Source organism: Leguminivora glycinivorella, chromosome 14 (genome assembly GCF_023078275.1).
Source record: "Leguminivora glycinivorella isolate SPB_JAAS2020 chromosome 14, LegGlyc_1.1, whole genome shotgun sequence".
NCBI classification, from domain to species: domain Eukaryota; kingdom Metazoa; phylum Arthropoda; class Insecta; order Lepidoptera; family Tortricidae; genus Leguminivora; species Leguminivora glycinivorella.
Genome location: NC_062984.1, coordinates 6299014 through 6326974, shown reverse-complemented (window position 1 = coordinate 6326974; position 27961 = coordinate 6299014). Strand labels below are relative to the sequence as shown.

Here is a 27961-nt window from a genome sequence, read left to right as displayed (position 1 = left end):
CGACTGGTGGAGAATGCCTTTTGGCATTAAGCCCGCCATTAGTACATGTTTCTTTGGTCGTGCAATAAAGTTTAAATAAAGAAATAAAATAAAATAAGAACTAGTTAAAAGCTATCGTACTTTAAAATTGGTATACATTTTGAATTATTTAGGTATAAGTAATTTTTTCACGTAATCTTATACTGAATCTAGTAAGTGTCTTCGCCTTGTAGCACAGATCTAATAACACGAAGAACTTCACATGTAATCTTAACCTTTTAACCGATTTGAATTTTTCTCCGAGCAGTGCTCGGTGTACTGCTCTCGGCTCGGAAGTACGTCAAACGAAGATCTGTTTTTTATTTAAGACGATTTATCAGACCTGGCCGGGGCCAGGTCTACGGGTACGGGGCTACGGGTAGCCGAATGGCATTTCTCCGACGCCAAATGAAAGCGATACGCCGCTGGCTCTGTCGCGCCAATACGCAAGCGCGATAGAGATAGATATCTACTAGCGCTTCGTTTCGTGAGCGTTTCGTGAGCGATTGTGCCATTCGGCTAGCCACCCTGGGTGGCTAGCCGAATGGCACAATCGCTCACGAAACGTTCACGTAACGGAGAAATGCCATTCGGCTACGGGGCCAGGCATTTCTCCGACGCCAAACGAAAGCGATACGCCGCTGGCTCTGTCGCGCTCGCGCCAATACGCAAGCGCGATAGAGATAGATATCTACTAGCGCTTCGTTTCGTGAGCGTTTCGTGAGCGATTGTGCCATTCGGCTAGCCACCCAGATATCGTTTGTTACAGTTTCCCACTTTAGGTAGGTACACAAAAGTGTACAAGTATTCACTCAACCGCACATTCAGAATGTCTGTACTTATGTCTTTGTAAACCGTAAGACGCTCCCATTTACACAGTCTAGACGCCGCCATATACAACCGAGTCCCGCCTGATTGCAATCTGCGCGGGTAATTATTGTTGTAATGTTTAATTAAAATATCTGAGTGTAACGTTGGAATATTCCGGCAATAAACTTGACTTAGAATTGTGTTTGGGAGAACTGCTACCGTACTTAGGCGGTTGAAATACTGATACGGCACCGGTATGTCTCATCATCCTCTTTGCGTTATCCCGGCATTTTGCCACGGCTCATGGGAGCCTGGGGTCCGCTTTGACAACTAATCCCAAGATTTGGCGTAGGCACTAGTTTTACGAAAGCGACTGCATCCGACCTTCCAACCCAAAGGGTAACTAGGCCTCATTGGAATTAGTCCGGTTTCCTCACGATGTTTTCCTTCACCGAAAAGCGACTGGCAAATATCAAATGACATTTCGCACATAACATGACATTTTGCCTGTGTGGTGACGGGTTAAGAATTTCACCACCCCCTTTCTTCCCGTGGGTGTCGTAGAAGGCGACTATGGGACATATCCCAATACCCATAGGTTAAATTGTGGCGTAGGCGAGAGGCTGGCAACCTGTCACTGCAATGTCACAGTTTCGTTTTCTTTCAACCCCTTATTTGCCAAGAGTGGCACTGAAGCTTTAGTAGTTTCATGTGTTCTGCCTACCCCTTTATGGGATACAGGCGTGATTGTATGTATGTATGTATTTCGCACATAAGTTCCGAATAACTCATTGGTACGAGCCGGGGTTCGAACCCGCGACCTCCGAACTGAAAGTCGCACGCTCTTACCGCTGGGCCACCAGCGCTTATCACCACCGCACCGGTATGGCTAAGTTCTGCTATTTTATGGTATATGCGACGTTCAACCTCAGTGTCAATATATTTTTTGTCTCTTTCTAACCCCCCAGTTCCCTAAAATATGGAGGGGATGTTTGTATGGAGCATGCCGTAATTTTCGATTTTAACGCGAGCGGAGCCGCGGGCAAAAGCTAGTAAGTATATATTTGGAGCACTCCTGAGAACTAAGAACTTTCGGAGGAAAATTTCCTTGATGATGCATTGATAGTTATGGCAGGATAGAAAACTTGGCTTTTTTGTTGGAATGTACATTCCAACCTTCCTTTTAAAACATTTAATCGCATATATTCACATCACACCAAAAAAAAAAACAGAAATACTAACGATAACACTGCCTTTTCAGCGGCGAACCCGGAGCTACGTCCAATTTGTAAAACTCTTGCGTCCTACAAAACGTATTCGGAGGTTTTGGATCCCTAGGGTGGAAAAGTCTGTTCCGACATTTTGTTGAAAAGAACTTCAAAATTACAGTGACAACTTGCTATATTAGGTTAGGTGACTTAGGTGTATTTGATTTGAAAGATATAAATCTAAGTAGTCGATAAAAATCGCGGCGAGCGGCGCGTTCAGTCCACGGAGCTTAGCCGCCGCGTGAACTCCTATATGACTGAAGAGGGGCCTCCAAATTGGCCCGAAACATGTCGTAGCAATAGCGATATAATAACGTGAGTACAACCGTAGATTCATTAATTATTTGAATATGTCTCACGAAAGTTTGACTTGTATGATATAAATCTAGGTACCTATTTTATATTTGCAAACACACATCAACACAAACAATAAAGTACACACTAAACACACAAAATAAAACAAATAAACTACGATATTTAAAAATAAACCTCCTTGGTTGAGACTTGAACTCACGGCCTCTTGATCAATATTTCCGCTCTGCCCACCAAGACCTCAACAAAAGCCAGTGAAGTTTTCCACTATAACTACTGTATTGATCAATAAGAATGTGACTTCAAGTTTCACCTAAGGCTTTAAAAGCAAAGTTCTTTATCCTGCCATAACTATCAATGCATCATCAAGGAAATTTTCCTCCGAAAGTTCTTAGTTCTCAGGAGTGCTCCAAATATATACTTACTAGCTTTTGCCCGCGGCTCCGCTCGCGTTAAAATCGAAAATTACGGCATGCTCCATACAAACATCCCCCTCCATATTTTAGGGAACTGGGGGGTTAGAAAGAGACAAAAAATATATTGACACTGAGGTTGAACGTCGCATATACCATAAAATAGCAGACCTTAGCCATACCGGTGCGGTGGTGATAAGCGCTGGTGGCCCAGCGGTAAGAGCGTGCGACTTTCAGTTCGGAGGTCGCGGGTTCGAACCCCGGCTCGTACCAATGAGTTATTCGGAACTTATGTGCGAAATGTCATTTGATATTTGCCAGTCGCTTTTCGGTGAAGGAAAACATCGTGAGGAAGCCGGACTAATTCCAATGAGGCCTAGTTACCCTCCTCCATACCATACCTCCATATTTTAGGGAACTGGGGGGTTAGAAAGAGACAAAAAGTAGTCTGTGTTACTATCCATCCCTTCAATTATCTCCACAAAAAAACTCACGTCAATTTGTCGCTCCGTTTTCAGTTCAGTTCAGTTCAAATATATTTATTTCTCTAAGATTACAAATCACTTAAGCGAGAAACAAACAACATTTAAGTAATTACATAAATTACAAGTAAGCCATAAGCGAGCAAAACATTAATTATACTAAAATTAAAATTTACAATTTCATCAATTTGTGTATTTAATAAAAATGGATGTCGGTATTTTTAAATTCAATTCTTAAAACCACTGGAGCATTTTGGTTAGCGACACAGCTGAGCTGATAACGCGCGGCGAGCATGCGGTCGGCCGGTTGTTGCAACTATTATAAGGCGGGATACACATTAGGGATTAGTGGTGATATTTTTTTAAAAGATAAAAATAATTATGCGTTTACATTTGAAATGGTTTATACAATGTTAAAATTAATAATATAGTATTAGTCGTTGTTATTAATTTAAGGAGCATAATACACAGTTAATTTATGGTTATTCATTTATTATACGATAAATATTAATATTACATATATATTCCTTAATGTTTTGAACCGTGAAAGACGGACAAACAAACAGACAAATTATACTTATTGTCCCAGAGCTGTAAGAACCTCTTTTTGACACATGACAGCGTCCACAAAACGTATATAAACTTGCGCAACCTGATGAAATTTTAAATAAAATCCTGTAATAATATTTTAAAAAAATCAAGTACTTATTTCGCTTAGTTTAAACATAATCTAACACATGTTACATTTTTGCGGATCTTCGTAGTGAGTATTTTACGGTATTCATTTATCACGCAGGATTTACTTATTATGTTATTTATCATTCATTTTTACTTTTTAAACTAGTGCTGTGGCAGAGTCTGTCATTTCGATTCAAATGACATTTCAGTAAGTTGATAGAAATCGTATATTTATGTAAGCGCCTCCTTGTATGTACATAGGGCCTAATCGATTCAACCAATTCGAAATTAATCGTTAGATTTGGCAAACGATACGTCTTAGCCACATCGCAACATACTTCAAAACAAATGTGTCAAAAATGTGAAATTACAAATCCGGGATCAGCGTGATTTTTTTGTGGCGGAGCTGATAATCATTGTGTGGGCTCATTGTTTCCGGGTTTTTATTTTTTTAATGAAAACCAATCCTAAAATACTACCTTCGGCAAGATTGCAAATTGTTACAAGTGTTATGTACATATTTATTTAAAAATAATTTTCCATCGAAATTCTAATTTTGTTGTAGCGTCCAGAGCCTGTTTTTAGCGGATTATTGCTATGGTAAATCTAGTAAATCCGCAGCTATAAAGAAAACTTGCCATAACTTCATTCTTTATTACATTAAGTATATTTTAAGATGACATAAGTCAATATTATTATACAATTTGACACTTATAACTGAGCACCAAAAGTTGTCCGGGGGAAAGAACCAATTTTGGTGGTAAGTATTGAAATCATTTTTATGGTTAAACGAGACGCAGCAAGACGAACAAACGTGTCGTAACATGACCATTCGGGTTCGTTCCTGCATTTAGACATGACACAAGTGTCATACCTTGCTGAATTGGTCCGCCCCACACAAAAATATCTAATTTTGGTGGGTCGTAATACTTTTTCCACCAAAATTGCATAAATTTTGGTGGTGAACAAATTGAGGGACAGTAACGTTTTTGTTTCTATTTGAAAAGTATTTATTACATGTTAAAAGTTTATTATTTCAAGTAGAAAATAATAGAAAAATGAATAAAAGGCTTTATTTTTGATTTTATTTTTTATTTTTGTGGGTAGACCAATTTTGGTGGCGACCATGTCATTGAAATCGTAATTTCTCTAAAACTACTAATGAAAGGTCATTGATACATAACTTTGGTAATAATTAGTTATGTAACATCAGTACATAATTTCAACAAAAATTACAAAACTAAAAAAAATCCACCAAAATTAGGCAAATTTCGAGTATGTTGAAATTCACCCGGCTACTGATTTTATTTAAAATTATGTTAAGAAGTGCAAAGCCTCCGTACATTATCAATGAAAAGTAAATCCAGGAAAAGCGGAAGGATTTACATGTACGCCGCGACAATGTAATCTTAAATGTCACAAGATATCAACTGGAAACCAATCTAAACTGTATGCCGTTTGTAAAAGAGCATAATTTTGTAACTTCCTTGTAAATTTGAGTTTGAGAAAGTGTCTTAAGCTGTCGCATGCTTGAAGCAGAAACGATAAGGACCGCTTTACTCGTAATTTTTAAAACGTCGTAACTGATGTCATTTTATGCTTCATATACGTCTTTTTCGACTCTTAGCAAGAAAAGGTGAGTATCAGCCTAAATTGATACATAATAAGTAATATTTCGAGAAATTGTATGTATTTTGTTAGTTTTTTAGTTACAAAACAAACTCAAGATTATTTTTATAGGTACTGATTCTTAGCAATAGCTCGGTTCTTCTTTCACGGTATTCTGATGCTGAATAATTCGGAACTACTCGGTAATTCGATCGGCTATTTAATGATTTAGAAACTCGCTTTATAATACGGTGGTTCTCATTGTCTAACTTTCATGGATGATGTTTATATTTCTCTTACAAATTTCAATAATTCGATCGTCCAAATCATTTGACACTGGGGAAAGTATTCTTCTGCCGCATATTTAAATTATTCATTTAAAATAATATACGTAATATTTTTTTTTTTAGTATAGATAGGTAGACGTTTGACCACGATCACACCTGATACGTATACGTATCTTTCAAAATATCAAGGGTGAACAGGCATATTCTGGGCGAGCTCACATCCCAGGGCAGACCACGTCTTTGTCTTTGGCTAGTCTGTGGCCAAGAGTAAACCCATTTCTAATAATAAAAATAATCTGCTTTCTGGTAAAATTAGCCGTACCGGAAAACATACTGGTTCTGTTAATGGCAAGGTCTCTCTCGGCAATGGGATGAGACTTGATTTATGAAGCTGCTTCCATGTGATTGTGGTGTCACACGGTACGATAATATTCTAACGATCAATCTTTACTATCCTGTCCAATAAAAGCAGACAAGAGAGTACTCATTCAAATGATGTGGTAGACAAATTGTAGCACCTAGCTATTATCATGAATAAATACGTAGGCGACGCTTTAACCACACCTTGGACAATGGCGATTAAATATATGAAAGAGGCGCGTTCCTACGCACACTACTCGTGTAGGTAAACGCGTACCATGCTTGTATGTGTGAGATATGACAGGACGACTGTTCGCGTTTTTGACAGACGGTAACTGTGAGGTTACCGAGAACGCGTGGGCGGCGCTTTCAGCGGGGAGCGGGAGTGGCCATATTGTACGATAGTACCTACTCTTTATTATACTGAGCTTTAGCTACATTCATCGCTGAGTATATTTACTTATATAAACCGATACCTACACGATATTTCAGCAGTTTTGGTTAAATTTCAATTTAATTGCCTGATCCATAAATATGTGTATGTCTTGATTGATATCTGAATGTCCTGATTGATACCTGAATGGTAATTTCCTGAAAATGCCATAGCGCTTAATGGATCAAAATGTATCAAAGCTTGTCAAACTGCACTAAAAGCTAACAACATGTAATAACAATGAAATTGCTTCGAATTTTAGAAATGATTGTGGTATAGGAAGTGCCGTTAAAAGGGGTAGTTTAGTTCCTGAACATCGGGCTGTACAGTCTAGTTCATAAATATATGAACATTTTGCAATAAGGTGAAAACATGTACACATATTTATGAAGTCGACTGTACAAAGTGCTCACAAAAAACTATTGTCAAAGCAATTAGTATATGCAACGTATCTACCTATATATATTCTTGTTACAAACCTTATAAAATTCGTTTTTAAAAAGATAATGAGATATAAAGTAAAAAGATTTTTTTATATTTTGCTTACATCCAAATTAGGGTAGAAAAATACCTCGAAAATTATTACGGAAATTCTTCTTTTCATCTCCTTTATTATTCATCGTGGCCATGTCGGTATTCCGATTGGTTCAGTGAACGTGAGTGAGTCCATTTCTCTGAATAAGTCGAGGTTCAATTTATTGCCACCAGCATTTTTCAGCCTCGGACACTGGCGATCAAATATATGAAAAAAAGGCGCGGTCCTAGCACACAATCTAAGCTCGTGTAGGTGAACGCGTACTATGCTTGTATGAGTGAAATATGACAGGTCGACTGTTCGAGTTTTTGACAGGCAGTAACTGTGACGTAACCGAGAAGTGGGCGGCACTTTCAGCGGGGAGCGGGAGTGGCCATACTGTACGACAGTACTCTTTATTATACTGTGTAGGAATTAAAGTGTCGCCTGCGGCATTTTTTGCACCTATAAATACGATTTGAAGTAGGTCGTAGGTCTACAGCTTGACTGTATTAATCGGATGTTGTCTTCTTGACAATATTTCAAGTAGTTTTTGCAAATAAAGAATTTATTTATTTATTTATTTAGCGTATCGTCACAGTATAATAAAGAGTACTATCGTACAGTATGACCATTCCCGCTTCCCGCTGGAAGTGCCGCCCATCCCCTCTCGGTTACCTCACAGTTACCCCCTGTCAAAAACGCGAACAGTCGACCTGTCATATTTCACTCATACAAGCATAGTACGCGTTCGCCTACACGAGCTTAGACTGTATGCTAGGAACGCGCCTCTTTCATATATTTGATCGCCAGTGTCCGATGTGTGATATCGTCGTAGTGTAGCGTTTGCCATTTGCGTTGCGTATTGTTCGTTTGGCTTGAGGCACGGGCGGTCTAGCGCATTACGCGCTAGATATACTGTACCCACGCACGAGAATGAGTGCTGTGCTAGACTCCCAGTTTAGCCAAGTCTTTATCAAATCGTTGCTCAGTAATTCGTTGGCAAGCATTGGCAATGCCTTCAGCAGGCGATTAGGCGAGCAACGTAGGAACTTCTTCACTGAAATGAGAAGAAAAATTATCTTCATTTCTTTTCTGACTATGAATAATCTGTTAATACTTCACTACGGAACAAGGTTCTTAGAGGTTTTGGAGCATTTATTAATCTTTATTATTTATTAGTAACAAAAAATGTGAATACCGTATTTAATATAAATAACACTGTAACGATAACGTGGAAATTTGTGAAAATTAATTACTGTACGTCTGATACCCACATCTTTAGATTGCCTGTGCAACGTATTTTCCTATCTACAAAGAGTTGTGCTACAATAGTCTTTAAATTGGAATCGTGTAAAAATGCTCACTCCAATTGAGAATAATTACAAAAAATTTGAAAGATTAAGTACCTAATTTACCTACACAATTCAAGCTTTCAAATGATTTGTAATCTCTACAGAATATATTTCTAAGGCCTAAATTATATTTTACTAATAATCTATTTTATCTTGTTACAGGTATTCAGCTGAAAGTGTTAAAAAGTGAAACGCAGTGTAAAATCGTGGTTTGTGAAAGTATTCCAAAAAGTGTAATTCCTAATTTAATGCAATATCTATCTTTGTTTTAGTGTTCCGTTTAAAACTAAATTAAGTGATAATCCGCGCTCCTCGTTTAATAAAATAGTTTTAATTCTGTGCCGGTACAATTTCAACTAGAGCCCTCCATTTCGAACGTCAATTAAGTCCCGTGCTTAAAATAGTAAAAATATCATAAACTACCAAGCTAAAACGGTTTTAAAGTCGTGCTTAACAGTCTGTATTCCGCATATAAGAACGCGAGTGACACTAAACCATATCCCTCAAGCACGACTAGTGTCCACTGTGTGTATTCCGCTCATAAGAACGCGAGTGCAACAAAACCATATCCCTGCAAGCACGACTATTGTCCACTGTGTGTATTCCGCTCATAAGAACGCGAGTGACATAAAACCATATCTCTGCAAACACGACTAGTGTCCACTGTGTGTATTCCGCTCATAAGAACGCGAGTGCAACAAAACCATATCCCTGCAAGCACGACTAGTGTCCACTGTGTGTATTCCGCTCATAAGAACGCGAGTGAAACAAAACCATATCCCTGTAAGCACGACTAGTGTCCACTGTGTGTATTCCGCTCATAAGAACGTGAGTGACACTAAACCATATCCCTGCAAACACGACTATTGTCCACTGTGTGTATTCCGCTCATAAGAACGCGAGTGCAACAAAACCATATCCCTGCAAGCACGACTAGTGTCGACTGTGTGTAAGAACGCGAGTGAAACAAAACCATATCCCTGCAAGCACGACTAGTGCACGACTGTGAGTTGATGCCTTCACCATTTCAAACCTCTGTGCGTCCGGCAGCACGCGCCCAGGCTCCCTGAAATGGCTCGGCCTGAGGTTATGCGATGAGGGCGAGATGGACGAGGCTAGCGCCACCAAGCGGCCGTCCGTGCTGACTATTGACCGTGCTGCTTTTTTACTGCTGCGCGTTAAGCGCGCTTTTAAGAAGAAGCGTCAGCTGAGAAAGGATAAACAGTAAGTGTTTCAAAACATTATTTGTATTGATAGACGGTTTCAGCAACATAAGGGATGCCATATTAAGAACATAATGCTATATTGTGTCATAGTTCTTCCGATCGGAGTCTCGAGGCAGTTAATATTAGGCGAAGGTCTATTTCACAATAGTGACAATTGTTGCCCGACCGTGACACTTCGCCATTCATTGCTTGTTTAACAAGGAAATATTGAGGCTGAATATGTTACTTATTAACCCACAAATAAGCACAGAATTGTCAGTGTCAAGTGTCAATGTCACTGTGCTGAAGTAGACCACAGCTGGTGAGTGCAATCACATGGGTCCCAAGAGTGTGATGAAATTGTATCCTCTTCTCTGGTAACTCTTGAAGGACAATTGTTGCAAGTTCCGAACACTTAAAAATTAAATTGACGATCTTTATGATGGTGATGACCAAAACATAGAAAGAGACGTAACATAAACTAGGCTTGTGCCGTTTCGTTCGTTGATCTCGTTCCGAATCTCATCCGATCATTTAGTTGAGCCAGACGAGCGACCACTGCGGTCGGAAAGATCAGAACGAATGGGACCGAATAGTGTCGAAATTATACGAATATTCCACAGATAGTAACATTCCGGACCGAAAGGTTGTAAGTAACCGAAGTTTAATATGAAAACTTGACGTTTTTGTGTTGCTCTGCTAAGTAGCTCTCGCTCTCGGTCGGCGCAGTCACACACTCATTCTCGATCCAAACCGCTCGCGCTCGCCGATCTTATACTGAACTAAATGAGCAAAGACCGATTCACAGAGCACGGAAAGATTCAGTTCATTTCGGTCATTGATGGGATTTTATTCCTAACAGTTCATAGTTCGTGAACGACACAAGCCTAACATAAACCAAAATAAGTGTCAGATTGGCAAAAAGAGTAAAAATTGGCAAAAAGATTAGGAATTGGAAAAATCGTACGAGGTGTTATAAATTTGACGTATCTGTCTGTCCGTCCGTCTGTCTGTCTGTCTGTCTGTGTATGTGTCTGTCTGCGGCATCGTAGCTCCCGAAAGGATGAACCGATTTAGATTTATTTTGTTTTGTGTGAAAGCTAAATTAGTCGGGAGTATTCCTAGCCATGTTTGATGTAAATCGGTCCACTATGTCGGGGATATTGTAAGTTATCAGTACTCATAGAATTTTCCAGATATAAAATAGATAATAATGACTAATCAAGTAGACAGTCACACTGCGGGCATTACTTTAGCGGCTCAACAATTTGATTAGCCGGTAATCATTTAATCGAATCGATGGACTATCTGACGCCGTCCTTTCGTCATAAAAAACTATTAACGGTTCTTTAGCTTCGTTTTTAGGTTGAGAGCAGAAAGTAAATTTATTTAGTTTATTAGGCACGTTTTCCTATTGATAACATTGAAAAATATTTAAAAATAAAGAAAACAAAAAACAACACATTCATGATAAAATTAGAATACCTATTCAACAAAATACGTTACTTATGTTTGGATCTACTTCTAGGAACTACTAGCAGAATTATTGGTACCTACACAAATGAATTATAACTAAAATACAACAAATTTCGTATGGGTTAGCACATTGTTACTGGCGAATTCTCAATGTAAATTGAGACTCCAGTGCCTGTTAAGATCTATTCTTACGGGTAGATGTTTGCTATGACTCCACCCTAAGGCGGTTGAGAATTGAGGGAAGGCATGGATAAATTCGCACACATCCAGCAGGCCTCCGTGGCGCAGTTGGAAGCGCGACGGCCCCGGCAAGGCCAGAGGTCGCAGGTTCGAGTAAATATAATTATGTAAAAATTTGCATTTTAAACATTAATGTTTTCGACGATGTCGTCAATACTAGACTGATTAAGAGTTATCTTAAGTAATTAGTACTGTTTAAGTGTTCACTGTATTGCGGACTCGGTCGGGTAATTCGCCCGAATGGCGGTTGCATACTAAGCAGCAAAGTTAAAGTGTAGCAAACAACCGAGTCCCGTGACTAATTAGACAGGGAGCAAACAAACCAGTTTGGAAATTAGGTCAATTAAGGATTCAAAACATTATTTATTTATTTATATTAGCCTATTAGTTAGAGTAACTGAGGCACAAAGGCCTTTCTCTTCTCTTTCCCAACTGTTAAATCCATAGATTTTTTTATATTTTGCTTTAATATTATACATAAATGATGTAACCGATCATGTAAATAAAATAAAATAAATAAATATGATATTCTTACACAGATTGACTTAGTCCCACGGTATGCTCAAGATGGTTTGTGTTGTGGATACTCAGACAGCTATACATATGATAATAAACAAATACTTAAATAATAGAAAACTTCCATGATTCACGATATTTTCTATGTAGGTATGTATATAATTATTTGATATCTTAGATAAAGATGTGTGCAACATAGGTACAGTCAAGTGCAAAAATACGTATCGATTTTATCCGCTCAAAAATATGTACCGAGACCTTATTCCGCCGACATAAAGTGCTATGGGACATATTTTTGATAAGTTGTACGCACCCATATTTTTACACTTGACTGTACGATATGAAAACGAGTGCCTATTCATAACAAGTTTTAAATGTGAATCGGACTCCTAAAATAAGTTATAGCAAACTTGACGCCTTTACTCCCGTGCTTCCAAATTTCATATAACTGAGTTTACATACATACATACATATACATATTATCACGCCTGTATCCCATAAAGGGGTAGGCAGAGCACATGAACTACTGTTTCAGTGCCACTCTTGGCAAAAAAGGGTTGAAAGAAAACCAAAATTGTGACATTGCAGTGACAGGTTGCCAGCCTCTCGCCTACGCCACAATTTAACCCATATCCCACAGTCGACTTCTACGACACCCACGGGAAGAAAGGGGGTGGTGAAATTCTTAACCCGTCACCACATGGGCACGGAGTACTGAGTAACTGAGTTTAGCTACGCAACAACTATAAAATGTGAAATAACTTAACATTTGACTGGAGAAATGAATTCGCTGTCGTTGCGTTGGCGTTGCGACCATCTGTGACGTTTATTGAAAAGAGTACCACAGATTTAAGAAAAAGGGTACCTATTTAATGCTCTGAGGTACAGACCCAATGCACAAACTCTTATACGATACTTAATATTCTTAGCCTATGAATCCATACTATAAGTATTATAAATGGGAAAGTGTTTGTGTCTGTTTGTTTGTCCGTCTTTCACGGCATAACGGAGCGACGAATTGGCGTGATTTTTTAAGTGGAGATAGTTGAAGGGATGGAGAGTGACATAGGCTACTTTTTTGTCTCTTTCTAACGCGAGCGAAGCCGCGGGCAAATACTAGTAAATCATAAAAACGATATTTACATTAAATAAATAAATGATTGAAAATGAAAAATGAAAATGAAATATTTATTTTTCAAGTAGGCATATTACAATGCGCATATAAACGTCAAATAAAGCTACGCCGGCTCTAACCCTACGCCTCAGCCTCGAGAAGATTTCAGTCCCCCCTCAGTTGGGAGGGGGGTATCCACTATGGGACCGGTATTGGTTTGATATTTATAATTTTGATGTTAGATAAATAACGTTTAGTATCACGACTTCCTCTCTTTCTCGGTTATGCTACGACCTTTAATATCAAATAAATTTTTTTTAGTGGCATAACCCAAGTTCAGAAAGCAATTGTAGAGTAGCTTTTGTGAAATGAAAAATGTGTAACAGTTTTTTTATAAATCTTAATTAGTGTCTGGATCTCGTTTTATACCTAGGTACTTACTCAAAATGTAATTCAAAATTAGCTTAAAATTTATTTACTTGGTAAAATAGATATAGAAATACGAATAAAGGATTCTCTTAGTTCAACTTCAGACTCCGAAACTTAATGAAAATTCATAACTTTCGTAACGTTTTTTCTTATCATAGCAATACTTAAAGTACCTACTGTTTATATTGATTTAAACTAACACGATCTTCACTCATATTATTAAATTAAAACGGGACTTAATCGCGTAAAACTTACGTTTTATATTTAACCCGACGTTTCGGACATGACATTACGTCCGTGGTCACGGGTAGACTGGCTAGGAGTTGTATCAATATCTTCTAGCTGTACGAGTTTTTCGAACTACCCGCACTTGATTGTCATCAGTCACTTTTACGCTAGGGTTGCCACCCATCTCACCATCACCACCACCATCTCATACCATCGGATGTCGTGAGTGTTGTATGTAGGCAGAGTGGCAACCCTACGTAAAAGTGACTGATGACAATCAAGTGCGGGTAGTTCGAAAAACTCGTACAGCTAGAAGATGTTGATACAACTCCCAGCCAGTCTACCCGTGACCACGGACGTAATGTCATGTCCGAAACGTCGGGTTAAATATAAAACGTAAGTTTTACGCGATTAAGTCCCGTTTTAATTTAATAATACCTACTGTTTACATATAAAAGTAACTCAATAGTTGCCAGATGCAAAAAAGTTTACATAGACAGTGGCGCCCCTATAATGTCTACTCTTACTGAATAACTTTATTCCTGATTCGTACCCCGTGACCTAACTTTAGCACTTTGTCAGCACTTTTCAAAGTGTTCGGCCGTGTAAATGAAAAGTAAGTAGGCTTTTTGTTTCTACAAAGCTATCAGCTACTTGTGTTTGGCTCGATGCCAGGCTGCCGCTGAGTTAGGCGACTGTTTGAACGTCGGCGATCAGTGAGAAGTGAGTGAGTTCTCTCTCGGCTTTTTCATTGTTTCAAACCTATGAGTGAGTTGTATTCTACTTTCGGTATTTTAAACAATGAGTGAGGTGTCTCTCGTCTTTTTCAGTGTTTTAAGCATATGAGTGAAGTGTCTCTCGTATTTTTCAGTGTTTCAAACTTATGAGTGAGCTGTATCTCGTCTCTTCCAGTGTTTGGAAGAATGTTTGCCTTAAAGCGGCCGGTGCTTATGTGGGAGTGCCGTGGAAGCTACGTTTGCTAACACTGTATTTCTCCAAAACAATACATTTGGTAGGTTAATTTGGTTGAAAATACACTTGCAAAATTAGTTTTATAAAAGCGCAGTTGAGTGTTATAAATGTGTTGAAGCATATTTAAACGACTATGTAAAGGGTCCATGAAACATACTTAAACATTATGATTATATTTACATAATATATTTTCGCTATTTGGGTTTGGGACTAACTGCCCATAAATTTAACATTTTGTACATGTTTGTTCAGTCGAAATACGTGAGAAAATATTCAATACGCGAGTCGCTTCCTAGCTGAAAGTAAGGCAGTTGCCTTATGGCATAGGAATCGGTGTACTTACATGACTTGATAATAACACTGAATGGAAAACTCTTTTGTAAAAGTACTAGAAATGGGTGTTTTTCTTTTGTTCACAGTACGATTTTCGTAATGCTGGTTTGTAGGGTGTAAATTTTATGTTCTTAAGAATGTCTAAATTGCCTGTCTTGATATTTCTACCGTTTTTGTATCTATATCAAGATAATGTTCTGAGGTCACGAGTATACCTAAAAGATATTAGAGAAACCTGGCAGAATATTTAATAAATGTGACGTCCCGGATTTTTTTTTTACCAAACAGCTCATTAAAGCCTGAGATCCGCTCTGCAACCATTCCCAAGACAATACTTGCGTCATTACGCAGCCACTAGTTAAAAAAAAGTGTTCATCCTAATCGGGGTATGGGGTTCTTCAAAAAAGGAGTGTACAAGTTTCTAATGGGTAGGCAACGCGCATGTGACACATGCATGATGATTTGCAGGCGTCCATAGGTTACGGTGACCGCTTTCCATCAGGCGGACCGTATACCTGTTTGCCACCAACGTGGTATAAAAAAATCGGGGAAACTAAGACTTTATTAACACTAGTCTGATTTTCAGAAAGTGTTTTTTATTACCAAAAATAATTTATGTTAATCGGCTGTTAAAATTGAATTATTTTCCGCACATAACTTTTGTAAAACTCATAAGCATATTTGGTTGGATGGGACCCTTCCGGGTTCCCTAAAATAAGGTTAACTTATTTGTGTATAGTGTAAATGAGCCTATTGTGGGCAACCCTCAGTTGTGGGCGGAGGTAATCCTATTTCAATTCGACAATACTGATAGCTGTCGGCTCGTTGACAAGAAGCCAATAACGCTACGAGGAAATGCAACTGAATATATTTTAAGTGGCAATATGTTGCCACTCTTGCTGTATTGGAGACTTGCTCCCTTATTCATAAAGTTTGAAGATTTTGTGTGATGTTTGTTACTTTCTCATAAATATATAAGTCAACACAGAATGGGACAAAATACGTTTTAACTATCAGTTCAGTAACTTTTTTATGAATAAGGGGTTGAACTCCGGGCTGCTGGGTCGAATCGATACTTCTGCGCTATACTAACTGTGCCACCAAAACCTTATCCCTAGTCCGCAAATCTTGCCTCGATATGAATCAATGGGACCCCTAGTGACATCTACCCTAGAGTGTTACACTTCTAAGTACCGCTTAAAGCTACTGGAGTTTTAAGTCATATTGGGAATTCACCAGATTCGATGTGTTAACCGTACTAAAGTGCTCTGAAGCTCAGGGCTCTGAAGTATCGACCTAAAGGCCCTTAGATCATGTCTCACATGAGGCAGTAATATTTACACTTTTAAATGTAATCTGACATTAAATACATCGATTGGAAACTTTTCTGATGATTTTAAATTAAATACCTACAACGGGCTCTGTCATACTAATCCGGAAGAGCGATATTGAAAGACTAGCTTTTGCCCGCGGTTTCACTCGCGTTAGAAAGAGACAAAAAGTAGCCTATGTCACTCTCCATCCCTTCAACTATCTCCACTTAAAAAATCACGACAATTTGTCGCTCCGTTCTGCCGTGAAAGGCGGACAAACAAACAGACACACACACTTTCCCATTTATAATATTAGTATGGATACCTCAGGAAGTACGGAACGTGATCAATTGGCCATTTGTCTAGGGGCCCTGTTAAATCAGATAGCCAATGTCATGTGTTTGCGTGCCAATTACGGGATTGCCTATATTATCAATTAATTATTTGTCTTAGCTTCTTCACACTAATAAAATTTCAAGAAGAACAGTGCAATATAAATATTCATGTCACGATATCGACGATCTAAGGTGAGATGTGACATGAAAACAAAATACTTAGGTACTCTTACTCCGTGGCATATAAAAGAGTGCTTACCTACATTCTGCAACGATATCTGGCGTACCTTACAAAGTATTAGGTATGTGCCTGCTACAAAGTTCTCGTAGGAAAGAAGTCATACCACTGTACTTTATGTGGCTTAAAGTTGTCTGTTCACTGCCTGATTCTGTCAAACTTCGCCTCAGTTATCATGTTTACGCTTTTATATTGAAAGTCTGTTTGTGTAGTATCAGCAAGTTTTTTTTATTGTACCTACCTCTATAAATGGGCTTAATCTTGACCACAGACAAGGCAAAGGCAAATACGTGGCCTACGATGGAGTGAGCTTGCCCAGAAGATGCCTGTTCACCCTTGATTAGAAGGTTGCCGGGTTATATGAGCTCGGAAATATAGCCGCCGGCAAGGAATTCCACTTCTTGGCATTGGCTTATTAAGTGGAAGTAGTTATTTGTAAATTAAATCAATAAAAAAATACAATAAATAAATTATGCGACAGTATCACGCCCGCAAAATATACATAGGTAGGTACAAATCTTGCTCTAATGACATCTGCAAGAAAAAGGAGTGGTAGTCTGTCTAACGGGCCTGATAGTGATAATACTGTTGCGATCATCATGTGCTTGCTCTGCTAAGGTAATGGCGCCTATTAACGTGGTACTTCAGGAAGATTTCAAAAGATTCCAAAAAATTAGGGGTATCAAAGCTCGTTAACGACCACAAATATTTTTTTATGGAAGAGTATTTATTGAACTATTAGTTTTGAAGAGTCTTTGGATCATTTTAGTTTATTATATGTCATAAAATAATTATTGAAGAAAGCATACCTAAATTTTCTATTACCGTGGTAATGAACAGGATGCGGTTCTATTAACGCGAATTGAGATTTCATTACCGAGGGTATGAATGACAGTGTTTTTCTGCCATCGGTAAATAGAAACCCATCTCAAAATTTGGAGCTTAATACCGACGGTTGAATATACAAATTATGACAAATACATATACCTATACTATCTTCCTTTATGAATACCCACAGAAGACTCAGTTTCATCTCAGAAATACAGATTTCTGAGATGAAACTGAGTCTTCTTTCTTCTGAGAACTTTTCTGAGATGAGTACCGTAAGTACAGACTTACGGTACTCTAAATGTCATATTTTGATACAAGACTAATATGTCGCTCGGTAATAGATACTTCTTTAGGAACCTATTACCGACCCAAACAAATATTGCATGGATCGGTAATAGATTCTTATACATTCCATTACCGAGGGTTATCCGATCGTACCATCGGTGATAGGCATAAATTGGAGTATAATAAAATCGAATTCCGACCAATAAAAACAATGTCATACAGATGTATTTTCATTACAAATCAAAATAAAATATTGCAACTTTATATTAAAACCAAGTTTACATAACTGGTAAGTAAACATCAGACTTTATCTCAATGTTTAAAAAAATTGACAAATTAACGGTTTTCATAGAAACTACGAAATCAGTAATGAAGTTTTTGCTAAAAATTAAGGTTTTGTTGAATATTTTTCATACCACGTAAATAGTTCTTTGATAGCGTGAATAGATCAAGATTGAAACAACTGTAAGACATTATACAACTGATCACATATACTTAAAATAAAGCATAAAGAACTAATATCACTACTTTAAGCATTACTGTGGTATACCACAGTAATAGAATCTACTCACGAAATGGCGCCTTTCACCGCTGTCTTTTAATTTCCACTTTAAACACATTTCCAGGCTAAACAATGCATAAAAAGTACTCAGAAGTCATGTAGAAAACTATAAACAATAATTTAAAATGCATAACTTTCACCTATTTACCACAATTATTACGTAAACTACTAAATGAGATTGGAGTTCACTTAGGTTTAGCGTCACGCGTCAGTATGACACAACCTCTTCTTGCGGCCCCGTGGCAAAAACTGTCAAATAGCGAGTGTCTTCTTTCATTCACACTCTCTAGCGCCTATATGTGCGTTAGTCAACTAAACAGGCTTCCTTTGTGTGAGTAACTTTATTTAGGAAACAGACAAGGCAAAGGCAAATACGTGGCCTACGATGGAGTGAGCTTGCCCAGAAGATGCCTGTTCACCCTTGATTAGAAGGTTGCCGGGTTATATGAGCTCGGAAATATAGCCGCCGGCAAGGAATTCCACTCCTTGGCATTGGCTTATTAAGTGGAAGTAGATATTTGTAAATTAAATCAATAAAAAAATACAATAAATAAATTATGCGACAGTATCACGCCCGCAAAATATACATAGGTAGGTACAAATCTTGCTCTAATGACATCTGCAAGAAAAAGGAGTGGTAGTCTGTCTAACGGGCCTGATAGTGATAATACTGTTGCGATCATCATGTGCTTGCTCTGCTAATATGACACGATTTCATATTTCATTATTAACCCTCTGCCTCGTTTCTGCCTCTGCCTCTGCTGCAACCACCACTCTGCCTACAACCCCTAGCGTAAAAGTGACTAATGACAATCAAGTGCGGGTAGTTCGAAAAACTCGTACAGCTAGAAGATGTTGATACAACTCCCAGCCAGTCTACCCGTGACCACGGACGTAATGTCATGTCCGAAACGTCGGGTTAAATATACACGTAAGTTTCATTACCATTACCTCTTAACTTCATGTACATATCCTTACTGTTCCTGCAGTCTACTACGGCTCGGTAAACATTGTAATCACGTACGGGATTGTCACGACCCGCTGAATCTGTTTGTATTCAAATATGGCGGAACAGGGATTACCCCCAAGGAGCGGTTACCCCTTCTGCTAGTTGTATTTTTTTTATATATACTACGTCGGTGGTAAATTAGTTTAAGTTGTTTAAAAAAAAAAAAAAAAAAAAAAAAAAAATAATAAAAAAAAACAAGCCGCCTGATGAAAAGCGGTCACCGTAACCTATTAGAAACCTGTAAATACACTACCTTTTGTGATATTAAATACATATCAGAAAGGAGTGTACAAGGGGTGCATGTTTTATTTAACGGTGTTGGTAAGTGGCAATGAAACGCGTTTGATTCCTAAGAGCTTTAAGACAATTGTCATGTCAAGTACCGGTAAATCATGTTTATTATCCTTGTGCTTTTTGTTCTGTATTACTTAAGTCAGTCAAGTTTTTTTAGATTTCTGTTGAAATTTTAGACGGGTAAACCGTTTTAGTCATGACAAGCTCAAAATAGACCTACCTAAACGAAAATGTAGTGGTAAGAAAATGTAAGTCAATAAAAGCTACAATTTACTTTCAAAGTAATATAATTTAATAAAAATCAAACGTTTTAGCAACATTTTAAATTTAAAGTGTGTTGCTTTGGATAGCACTAGTAGTTTTATCAGTATCAACCACGGCATCCATGTTCTTCAAGTGCTCCCCGATTTCTTGCTTTAGATCCTTCTTCACGGAAGAATTTGCTGCTATTAAGTCATACACCATAGTTGTCTTCTTGTCTCCAACTATTTGAATCTCTGTTTCTGTTGGTTTTTGTATTTTCTTTGGTGCTGCTTTGGTTGTTGGTTTTCTCGTTGGGAGCAGAATAATTTCAAGCGTCTTAGAATTAGGTCTTAGCGGACCTTTGTTTGGGTAAAGGGTATCAAATATCATTGGCAGATATTGCATCGATTTTGGGTAGGCCTTATCAAATGGTATGACTGGCATTGGCGGGATACTCTGTATTATTGGTGCTCCGTGTGGGATGAGTGGCATACCCTGGCGTAGGGGAAGAGGTTGTGGTCCTACTTTGGGGTTAATTTCGACAAAGAATTCCTCTTGGATTTGCTCAAGTGACGAACAACAGAGGGGCGAGTTCATGTTGTCTTTGAATGAGAACAGGTCGTTGTTCATTAGAATTTTGCTGAGCATGTCGTGTGGGCTGTGCACATCTTGGGTTCTGCCTCGAATACGACTCTGCTGGCAAGGACACTCTGCGGGTTCTGATCGAATAGTGTGCATGGGTTTAGTATCGTGTATCGCTTCGTACTCGGGATTTAGAAACTCTGGAACTAAGAAAGATACTATTTTATTGTATTAGAAAATATATAAAAATAAGAAAATATTAAGAAAAGAGATAAATAAATGAGAAAATATTAAAAACAAACACATTTAAATATCAAAAAATAGTCTCAAATTTACAATTCTCTAATTGAAATGACCTACGCTTAAAACAACACTAAGTTATTTCACATAACGATAAGTTAATTATATTTTAAATTTAATAGCTTAGATATATTTTTTGTAGCTTCCTTTTCGCCACGAAAACTTTACATTCGGTTTTTAAACTAGTTTGCGTTTGAACGTAGTTCAAATTTACATGACGTGTTTGAAACATTTGCATCCAATAGAATAGTTATTTTAACTAGAATTGCAGTGTTTTAATTTAATCTTGGCAGGCTGACCAACTTCGGGTAATTAAACAGAGTGCGATTGCCGTTCGATGCATTTGGAATGGCCATTATTTGGAACTTTGCTGTGAAATCTGTAATTTATGTATGCCAAAAAGCTATATTTATGGTTTTGCACTAGAACGTTAATTTAGTTTGAGTTTTTAACCCCCGACGCAAAAACGACGGGGTGTTAAGTATAAGTTTCACGTGTCTCATGTCTGTATCTGTTTGTGGCATCGTAGTTTTCGAACGGACGGACCGATTTAGATTTCGTTTTTTTTTGTTTGATTTAGTCGTGAGTGTTTTATAGCCATGTTTGATTGAAATCAGTCCACAATGTCGGGGCTTTTACAAAATTAAAATTTTGTGGTAAGGTCATCAACTGATAATTAAGTTATTTGTAATTTATGGATTACCTCCAGTTTTAGGATTCATGTAGACGTTGAACTCCATCTTGCCGAGGTTCACGATGGAGTGGGACACGCTCGGCGGCGCTCGGAGCCGGTAGTCTCGCGCGCTGACGAGCGAGCTCGCCGCTAGTACAAACGTTAGTGCGAGCATGATCTGGAAAAGTGGCTGGGAATTAAGTATTAGGACTTTTTATCATGTCAGAGGCAGACGGACAACGCCTATTTAATTGTAGGAAATTACCACTTTGTGTTGAAATTTTCAAAGGCATCGGTCAGACAGGAAAAATGGCGACGAAAATTCATACTAAATACTGTTTCGTTGTCAAACAATAATCTACTGTACTGAAGATTTAGGATCAACGATCGTTTTATGTCTTTATATTTGTAGGCTTGCTTAGACTTATAATGATGAATAGTTTGGCCAAGGTATTTTTCAAACACAACAGTTTTTGTAAAGTTTGGATTTGAAAGTGATCCGCCGAAGGAGAAGGGAAGGAGACGTTAGAAAATAAAGTTATAGAACTCTAGGCTACGGAGTAAACGTTTTTTTTGTAATTTGTATAAAATTCTGAATGTTACCTATAAATAATAACTTAAAATTTTGAAGAGGCAAGGCGTTCCCTATTTTACATAGCTCTTATCTTAAATCTTCTTAAAATCGGGATCTTTTGTGCAATTGCCCCCTACGATCCTAAGATCCTTCAGCTATTCAGGAGCAGTTCTCGATCATCTCCACGTATCGGATGGTGAGGCTCATGGGTAGCTCTCTGAAGTCCTTTGGCACCAGGTAACCTGCTCCAAAGTTCTTCATTCTTTGTCTGGCTAGGGTGTGACATTCACACATTAGATGTCTAACGGTCCTATTTTATATAGGACTACCTCCACGTCGATTCCGATGACGGCGAACTCAGTAGTCAATAGTTTTCCCTCTTGTGAGCTCTTATGTGGCTAGCCAGGCCAAAATTGCTCTTAAAAATTCGATCACATTCACGGCAGTACAGTTGACCAGCCGTGTTGTATGTATGGTACACGAAGGAGGTCTATTTTATACAACGTATACAAATAAGATACTTGCCGTGCAACTTTTCCGCTGTGTAGCGTGGAAATAAATTTCCCTTGTTAACATAAACAGGGTAAGATATATGGCATGATACAGAAATGATTGAAGCAGCCAACATGCGATGTGGCGCAAATGAGCAAATGATATCTGAGTAATATGGAAAAATGTGTAAAGGGAAACAGAAAGAAATAGTGTTTTAGTAGAAAACAAAGTGTCTTAAGTGTGAGCTTGTATGTCAATTTGCACTCGTGACAAAAGAGAAACATTTATTTTCTAATGTCTTTGTTTATTCGGTGTGGTGTCTAAAACCTTAGTCAACGAAAAAGATCAAACGAAAGATATTTGTGATCTTAGTGGCCGACCTAACGTATTTTCTTCTATAAAGTGTCCAGTGAATCTAGGAATCCGAAAACTAAATCCAATTTGGTACAAATCAGTTTTCTACTTTCATATAAAGTTGGAATAAACTTACCTTTGCGGTGCGTAGTTCAGAATAAAGTGTGATAGAAGTTCGGAGCAAATCAAATATTGTTACGCAAGTCACTGTTCTTATTTGATTTGTATTTTATGAGCGGTCTTTCGAAATTCAATCAAGTGAAGTATTTTTGGATTGGAATGTGAAAAAGTAAAACAATACGTTTGCACTTTGACTCCATTATGTTTCGTTCAATTTCAGATTGTATCTGGGGAATGAAATTCCATTTGCTACTATAACTGTTAGGCGCATTTGCACCAACCACTTAACTCAGGGTTAGTGGGCTGTCATCTGTCAAATTCCATATAACATTCCATTTCGTTGGTGCAAGTGGCCCTTAGGCCCACATGCGCCAACCACTTAACTCAGGGTTAGTGGGCTGTCATCTGTCAAATTCCATATAAAATGGTGGGTTAACCCCCGGATTAACTCTCCATTTTCGTTGGTGCAAGTAGCCCTTAGGGCCACTTGCACCAACGAAAATAGATGGTTAACCCTCGGGTTAACCCACCATTTTATATGGAATTTGACAGATGACAGCCCACTAACCCTGAGTTAAGTGGTTGGTGCAAGTGGACCTTAGTGGTTTATATTTTTACATTAAAAAAGCTTAAAATAAGCTACAAAAAATTTTCGTAAAATTTGTTAGATGGATACAAATAAATCACTATTAAATTATTTGTTGTTTGATTTCTGTCATGGAATGATTATTGCCTAGTTTTATACTAAAAATGGTACTATTATAATATCCATTAGCCAGGGTATTTTATATTTTATATGTTATATTATATTAGCGTATAACGCATGTTGAATTACCTATCGAAATTAATTAAATTGTGCAATGCAAGTAAACCAATAACTCTTACATAAGTCTTCTGTATTGATTTCGTTATTATAATAATAGTAAATTTTAGAAGACGTACAATTTACACGATTTTATAGATTTATCGGTGTTGTAATGAGTGTTTACTTACTTTACCCAATTCTCCTTATTTAGTACTAGTTTTTTCCTGCGGCTTTGCTCACGTTAAATTTGAAAATTGCGGAATGCTCCATAAAAACTTCCACTCCCCATTTCAGGGAAGTGGGTGGTTAGAAAGAGACAAAAAGTAGCCTATGTCACTCTCCATCCCTTCAACTATCTCCACCTAAAAAATCAAGTCAATTCGTCGCTCTGTTTTGCTGTGAAAGACGGACAAACAAACAATCACACACACTTTCCCATTTATGATATTAATATGGATATGGAATTTTTTTATGTGGTGGAAATAAACCAACATTGTTTTAGAGAAAACGTATATTTATGATTATTTACCTAATGTTATTTAAATTTTCTCCATTATTTGCCGCACCATTAACAGCAGCAGCGTCACTTTTGATAGCAGGATTGGGGTTTACAACATTGGCTGATGCATTTGAAGGATTGGCATTTGGTATTATCGGTACATTCCCTCCTGTAGCAGCAATAGTTGGGTTGCCAGTTCCTGTACCGTTTACTGTATCTGCTTTAGCTTTTTCATCTATGTTTGCTTTATTATCATTTCCAGCAACAGCAGTTGCTGCATCTTCATTTACTTTATCTTCAGTATTGTTAGTACTTGGGCCGTTAGTTTGCCTTCTGAATCCAAAATCATTTTGACTGGCAAGTTGTAACTGATTGTCCATATTTTTATCGCCGGATCTGACTGAAGAACCTTTTGAATTGTAATAGTGAATGTAAGCACTGTGAGAATATTCTACTAAAAGAATAACAGACAGTCAAATTTACTGGTGAATTTTTTTGCGTGGCCAATGTTGAGTACGGTGCAAATTTATTTATAGTTTGATTTGATAATAGGGGCTGTATATTTCCTGTCAAATTGTGGAGTTGTAATGACTTACCAGAGAACAGATTACTGAGGCCCGGTATGCGTAATCCGTTGTCACCCGTCCCTAAAAGGAGCTGTACTCTTCCCACATTTGAGATGCCTTCGGCAGTCATATTAACAGTTCCTTGCCCTAAAACGTATTTAAAAAGGATAAGAACATTCATATATTTTCAATTAATTTTTGATATTAATTATTTTATGTTTAGTACCTAACTTAATCGCAAAATTAATATTTTCAAAAAACCCCGACCGCGACACAGTGGACCGATTTTTATGAAACATGGCTAAGAACATTCCCGACTAATTCAGCTTTCAAACAAAAAAAAAACTAAATCTAAATCGGTTCATCCGTTCGGGAGCTACTATGCCACAGACAGACACACACACAAACAGACAGATAGACAGACACGTCAAACTCCGTCGTTTTTGCGTTGATGGTTAAAAATACTTTTTACTGTACATCTAAGTTTACAATTATGTTTACCATTTGCGCCGTATCGCAAAAGAAGATCAGTGTCGCCGACAGCGCTAATTCCATTAGATTTCAGATTGAAATCTACGTTCTTTGGCAAAATGTCACCGTTTCCGTTTTTCGATTTCTTGTTTTCTTTTATTTCTTTCAATTTTTTTTCTAGCTGTAACTCAAAGATAGCATCATTTCAATTAAATATATTACTACCTATACCTAAGGTACTTATGTATTAAAATAGTAGATAGTATTCATGTGCGTGATATATAGGTAAATACGAGTATGTAGTATTATGTAAAATTTATATTAAATCATCGGGGGCAATCTTAGCTGGATGATAGTTTTAACTAATATTTAAGGTAGGTACATATTTTAAGTACGTATTATAGAGATAAAATAATTATTAACTAGAGTGACTTATGTGTCCGCTGAACACACGAGCCACTGTATCATGTATGACATTCTAGTTAATAATGATAATTCAACTGATAAACCCGATGCTTGCACTTAACAAATGTTTCATTTTGACCCAGTATGACTGGCAGAAAATGCTATAAGGCATTAAGTCCACCATCTGTACCTACTTATTTGTTGTATATGCAATAAAGTTGCTCCTTTTTGCTGTGTACTTATACTTAACACAGCAAAGGGGAGTGTACAAGTTTCTAATGGGGTGGCAACGCGCATGTGACACTCTTTGAGTTGCAGGCGTCCATAGGTTACGGTGACCGATTTCCATCAGGCGGACCGTATGCTTGTTTGCCACCAACGTAGTATAAAAAAAAAAGTATAAATAAATAAAAAAACACACACAAAACTTTTCGATTATTCGAGTTGTTTCCCTCTATCATAAGTATTTTTTTCTGATTATTAATTATATAGTCACATTTTGCTCGGTTGCTATTGAAATATATCATTTTTCTATCCATTTCCTTGTAGACTTTCATCTGTCACGGGTGACATTAAGGGCCGGTTGCATCAAACCACCTGTCACCGTTAAAGCGTTCGTTAAATTTTATTGTAAGTTCCATTACATAGACTTCTGCTGCGTGACGATGGTGTGTCTGTCAAATGTGGTTGATGCAACTGGCCCTAAGTATTTCTTACCCACCATTTGCAGTAAAACATCTTTGCTCTCAAGAACGGATGCCTCGTTCGGTGCCAGTGGAATTTTTTGTACATCGACTTTATCACACAATGATAAAATAAATGCGTTTAGTGCCGTCTGAAAATAATATTTAATTATTTCAAATTCAATATGGTCACAATGTACAGTCGAGTTCATAAATATGTGTATCACTCCGTTCAGTCGGTCGGCCTGATACTAAAACCAAACATAGTGGCCCAAAATGTATGTACAGTACATACATATAATCACGCCTGTATCCCATAAATGAGTAGGCAAAGCACATGAACTACCAAGTTTCAGTGCCACTTGGCAAAAAGGGGTAGAAAGAAATCCAAATTGTGACATTGCAGTGACAGCTAGCCACAGCCTCTCGCCTACGCCACAATTTAACCCATATCCCACAGTCGACTTCTACGACACTCACGGGAAGAAAGGGGGTGGTGAAATTCTTAACCAGACACCACACCCAAAATTGTGCCTCCCAAACCACTTCAGAACCCAACAACCCCATAAAGGAACGCAAAATCATAAATGCAATAAAATTACCAGAACAGTGAGCTCCAAATGTGCCAGCATCGCGAACTCTACAGGGGTTTAACGGGCACGTGGGCCGTAAATAAATACAATCAACTTTACGGTCGCTCTTGCACAAACACAAATGCATTTACCTGAAATAGAAACGAATGAAATTCGCAAAAGGAACTTGAGTACTGAATGGTTGCGATGTCTGTTATGTTAAATATAAGGCCGTTTTCACATTATCCGATCCGATATGGGATGTCGGAAGGATTTCAATGGAAAAAATCCAAGATAGCACCTATAATGTAGGTATGGGATAATGTGAAAACGCACTTAGGGCCGATAGAGACGCAACCAATCTGCAACTTGTATGGGAACTGACGTCCTCATCAGCTCATATGTTCATCAATATTATCTAAATGTTAATCAATATTATTTTGACTAGATTCACCGATGTCAAATTGTTATGACACTTCTCTTTAGGGTTTTTTATGATAAAGTATTCAAAGAACCGGCTTTAGTCTCAGTTTTGTTCATTTATCATTTAAGGAATTCCAAAACCGGAAACATAATTATAAAAAATCGTTATTAGCGAAATTAATTACCATCATTTATTTATGTATTATGTTGATGATTGGACTTTGTCTATCGCTTTCACCTGCCTAATAGTCTATTTTGAGTACCTACCACAAACTTTCAAT

General features: G+C 37.8%; 3 protein-coding genes across 3 annotated transcripts in view; 1 reads left to right on the top strand and 2 right to left on the bottom strand.

The window, feature by feature from the left end:
* Positions 1–27961, top strand: part of LOC125233504 — a 521975-nt gene that overhangs the window by 138891 nt on the left and 355123 nt on the right. The window contains exon 2 of the mRNA XM_048139546.1: positions 8701–9762. Coding sequence (XP_047995503.1) covers positions 9644–9762 — 119 coding nt within the window. The 5' untranslated portion in view covers positions 8701–9643. The remainder of the gene's footprint in view (positions 1–8700; positions 9763–27961) is intronic.
* On the bottom strand, positions 20188–23418 carry LOC125233676. The gene is made up of 3 exons (XM_048139754.1): positions 23273–23418; positions 21747–21894; positions 20188–20949 (listed from the first exon to the last, which is right to left on the bottom strand). The coding sequence occupies exons 2-3, from the start codon at positions 21889–21891 to the stop codon at positions 20246–20248; spliced, it is 849 nt and encodes a 282-aa protein (XP_047995711.1). The 5' UTR covers positions 21892–21894; positions 23273–23418; the 3' UTR covers positions 20188–20245.
* Positions 24558–27379, bottom strand: LOC125233679. The gene is made up of 5 exons (XM_048139756.1): positions 27288–27379; positions 26724–26837; positions 25628–25778; positions 25157–25273; positions 24558–24969 (listed from the first exon to the last, which is right to left on the bottom strand). The coding sequence occupies exons 1-5, from the start codon at positions 27315–27317 to the stop codon at positions 24587–24589; spliced, it is 795 nt and encodes a 264-aa protein (XP_047995713.1). The 5' UTR covers positions 27318–27379; the 3' UTR covers positions 24558–24586.

Bases quoted from the DNA above. Each gene is read 5' to 3' on its own strand.
- LOC125233679 (XM_048139756.1), bottom strand. From the start codon at position 27,317: ATGCTGGCACATTTGGAGCTCACTGTTCTG. The intron at 26,838-27,287 runs GTAATTTTATTG...TATTATTTTCAG, and splicing joins ATTTGGAGCTCACTGTTCTG to ACGGCACTAAACGCATTTAT. The intron at 25,779-26,723 runs GTGGGTAAGAAA...TTTGAGTTACAG, and splicing joins AAGATGTTTTACTGCAAATG to CTAGAAAAAAAATTGAAAGA.
- LOC125233676 (XM_048139754.1), bottom strand. From the start codon at position 21,891: ATGCTCGCACTAACGTTTGTACTAGCGGCGAGCTCGCTCGTCAGCGCG. The intron at 20,950-21,746 runs GTAATCCATAAA...TATCTTTCTTAG, and splicing joins CATGAATCCTAAAACTGGAG to TTCCAGAGTTTCTAAATCCC.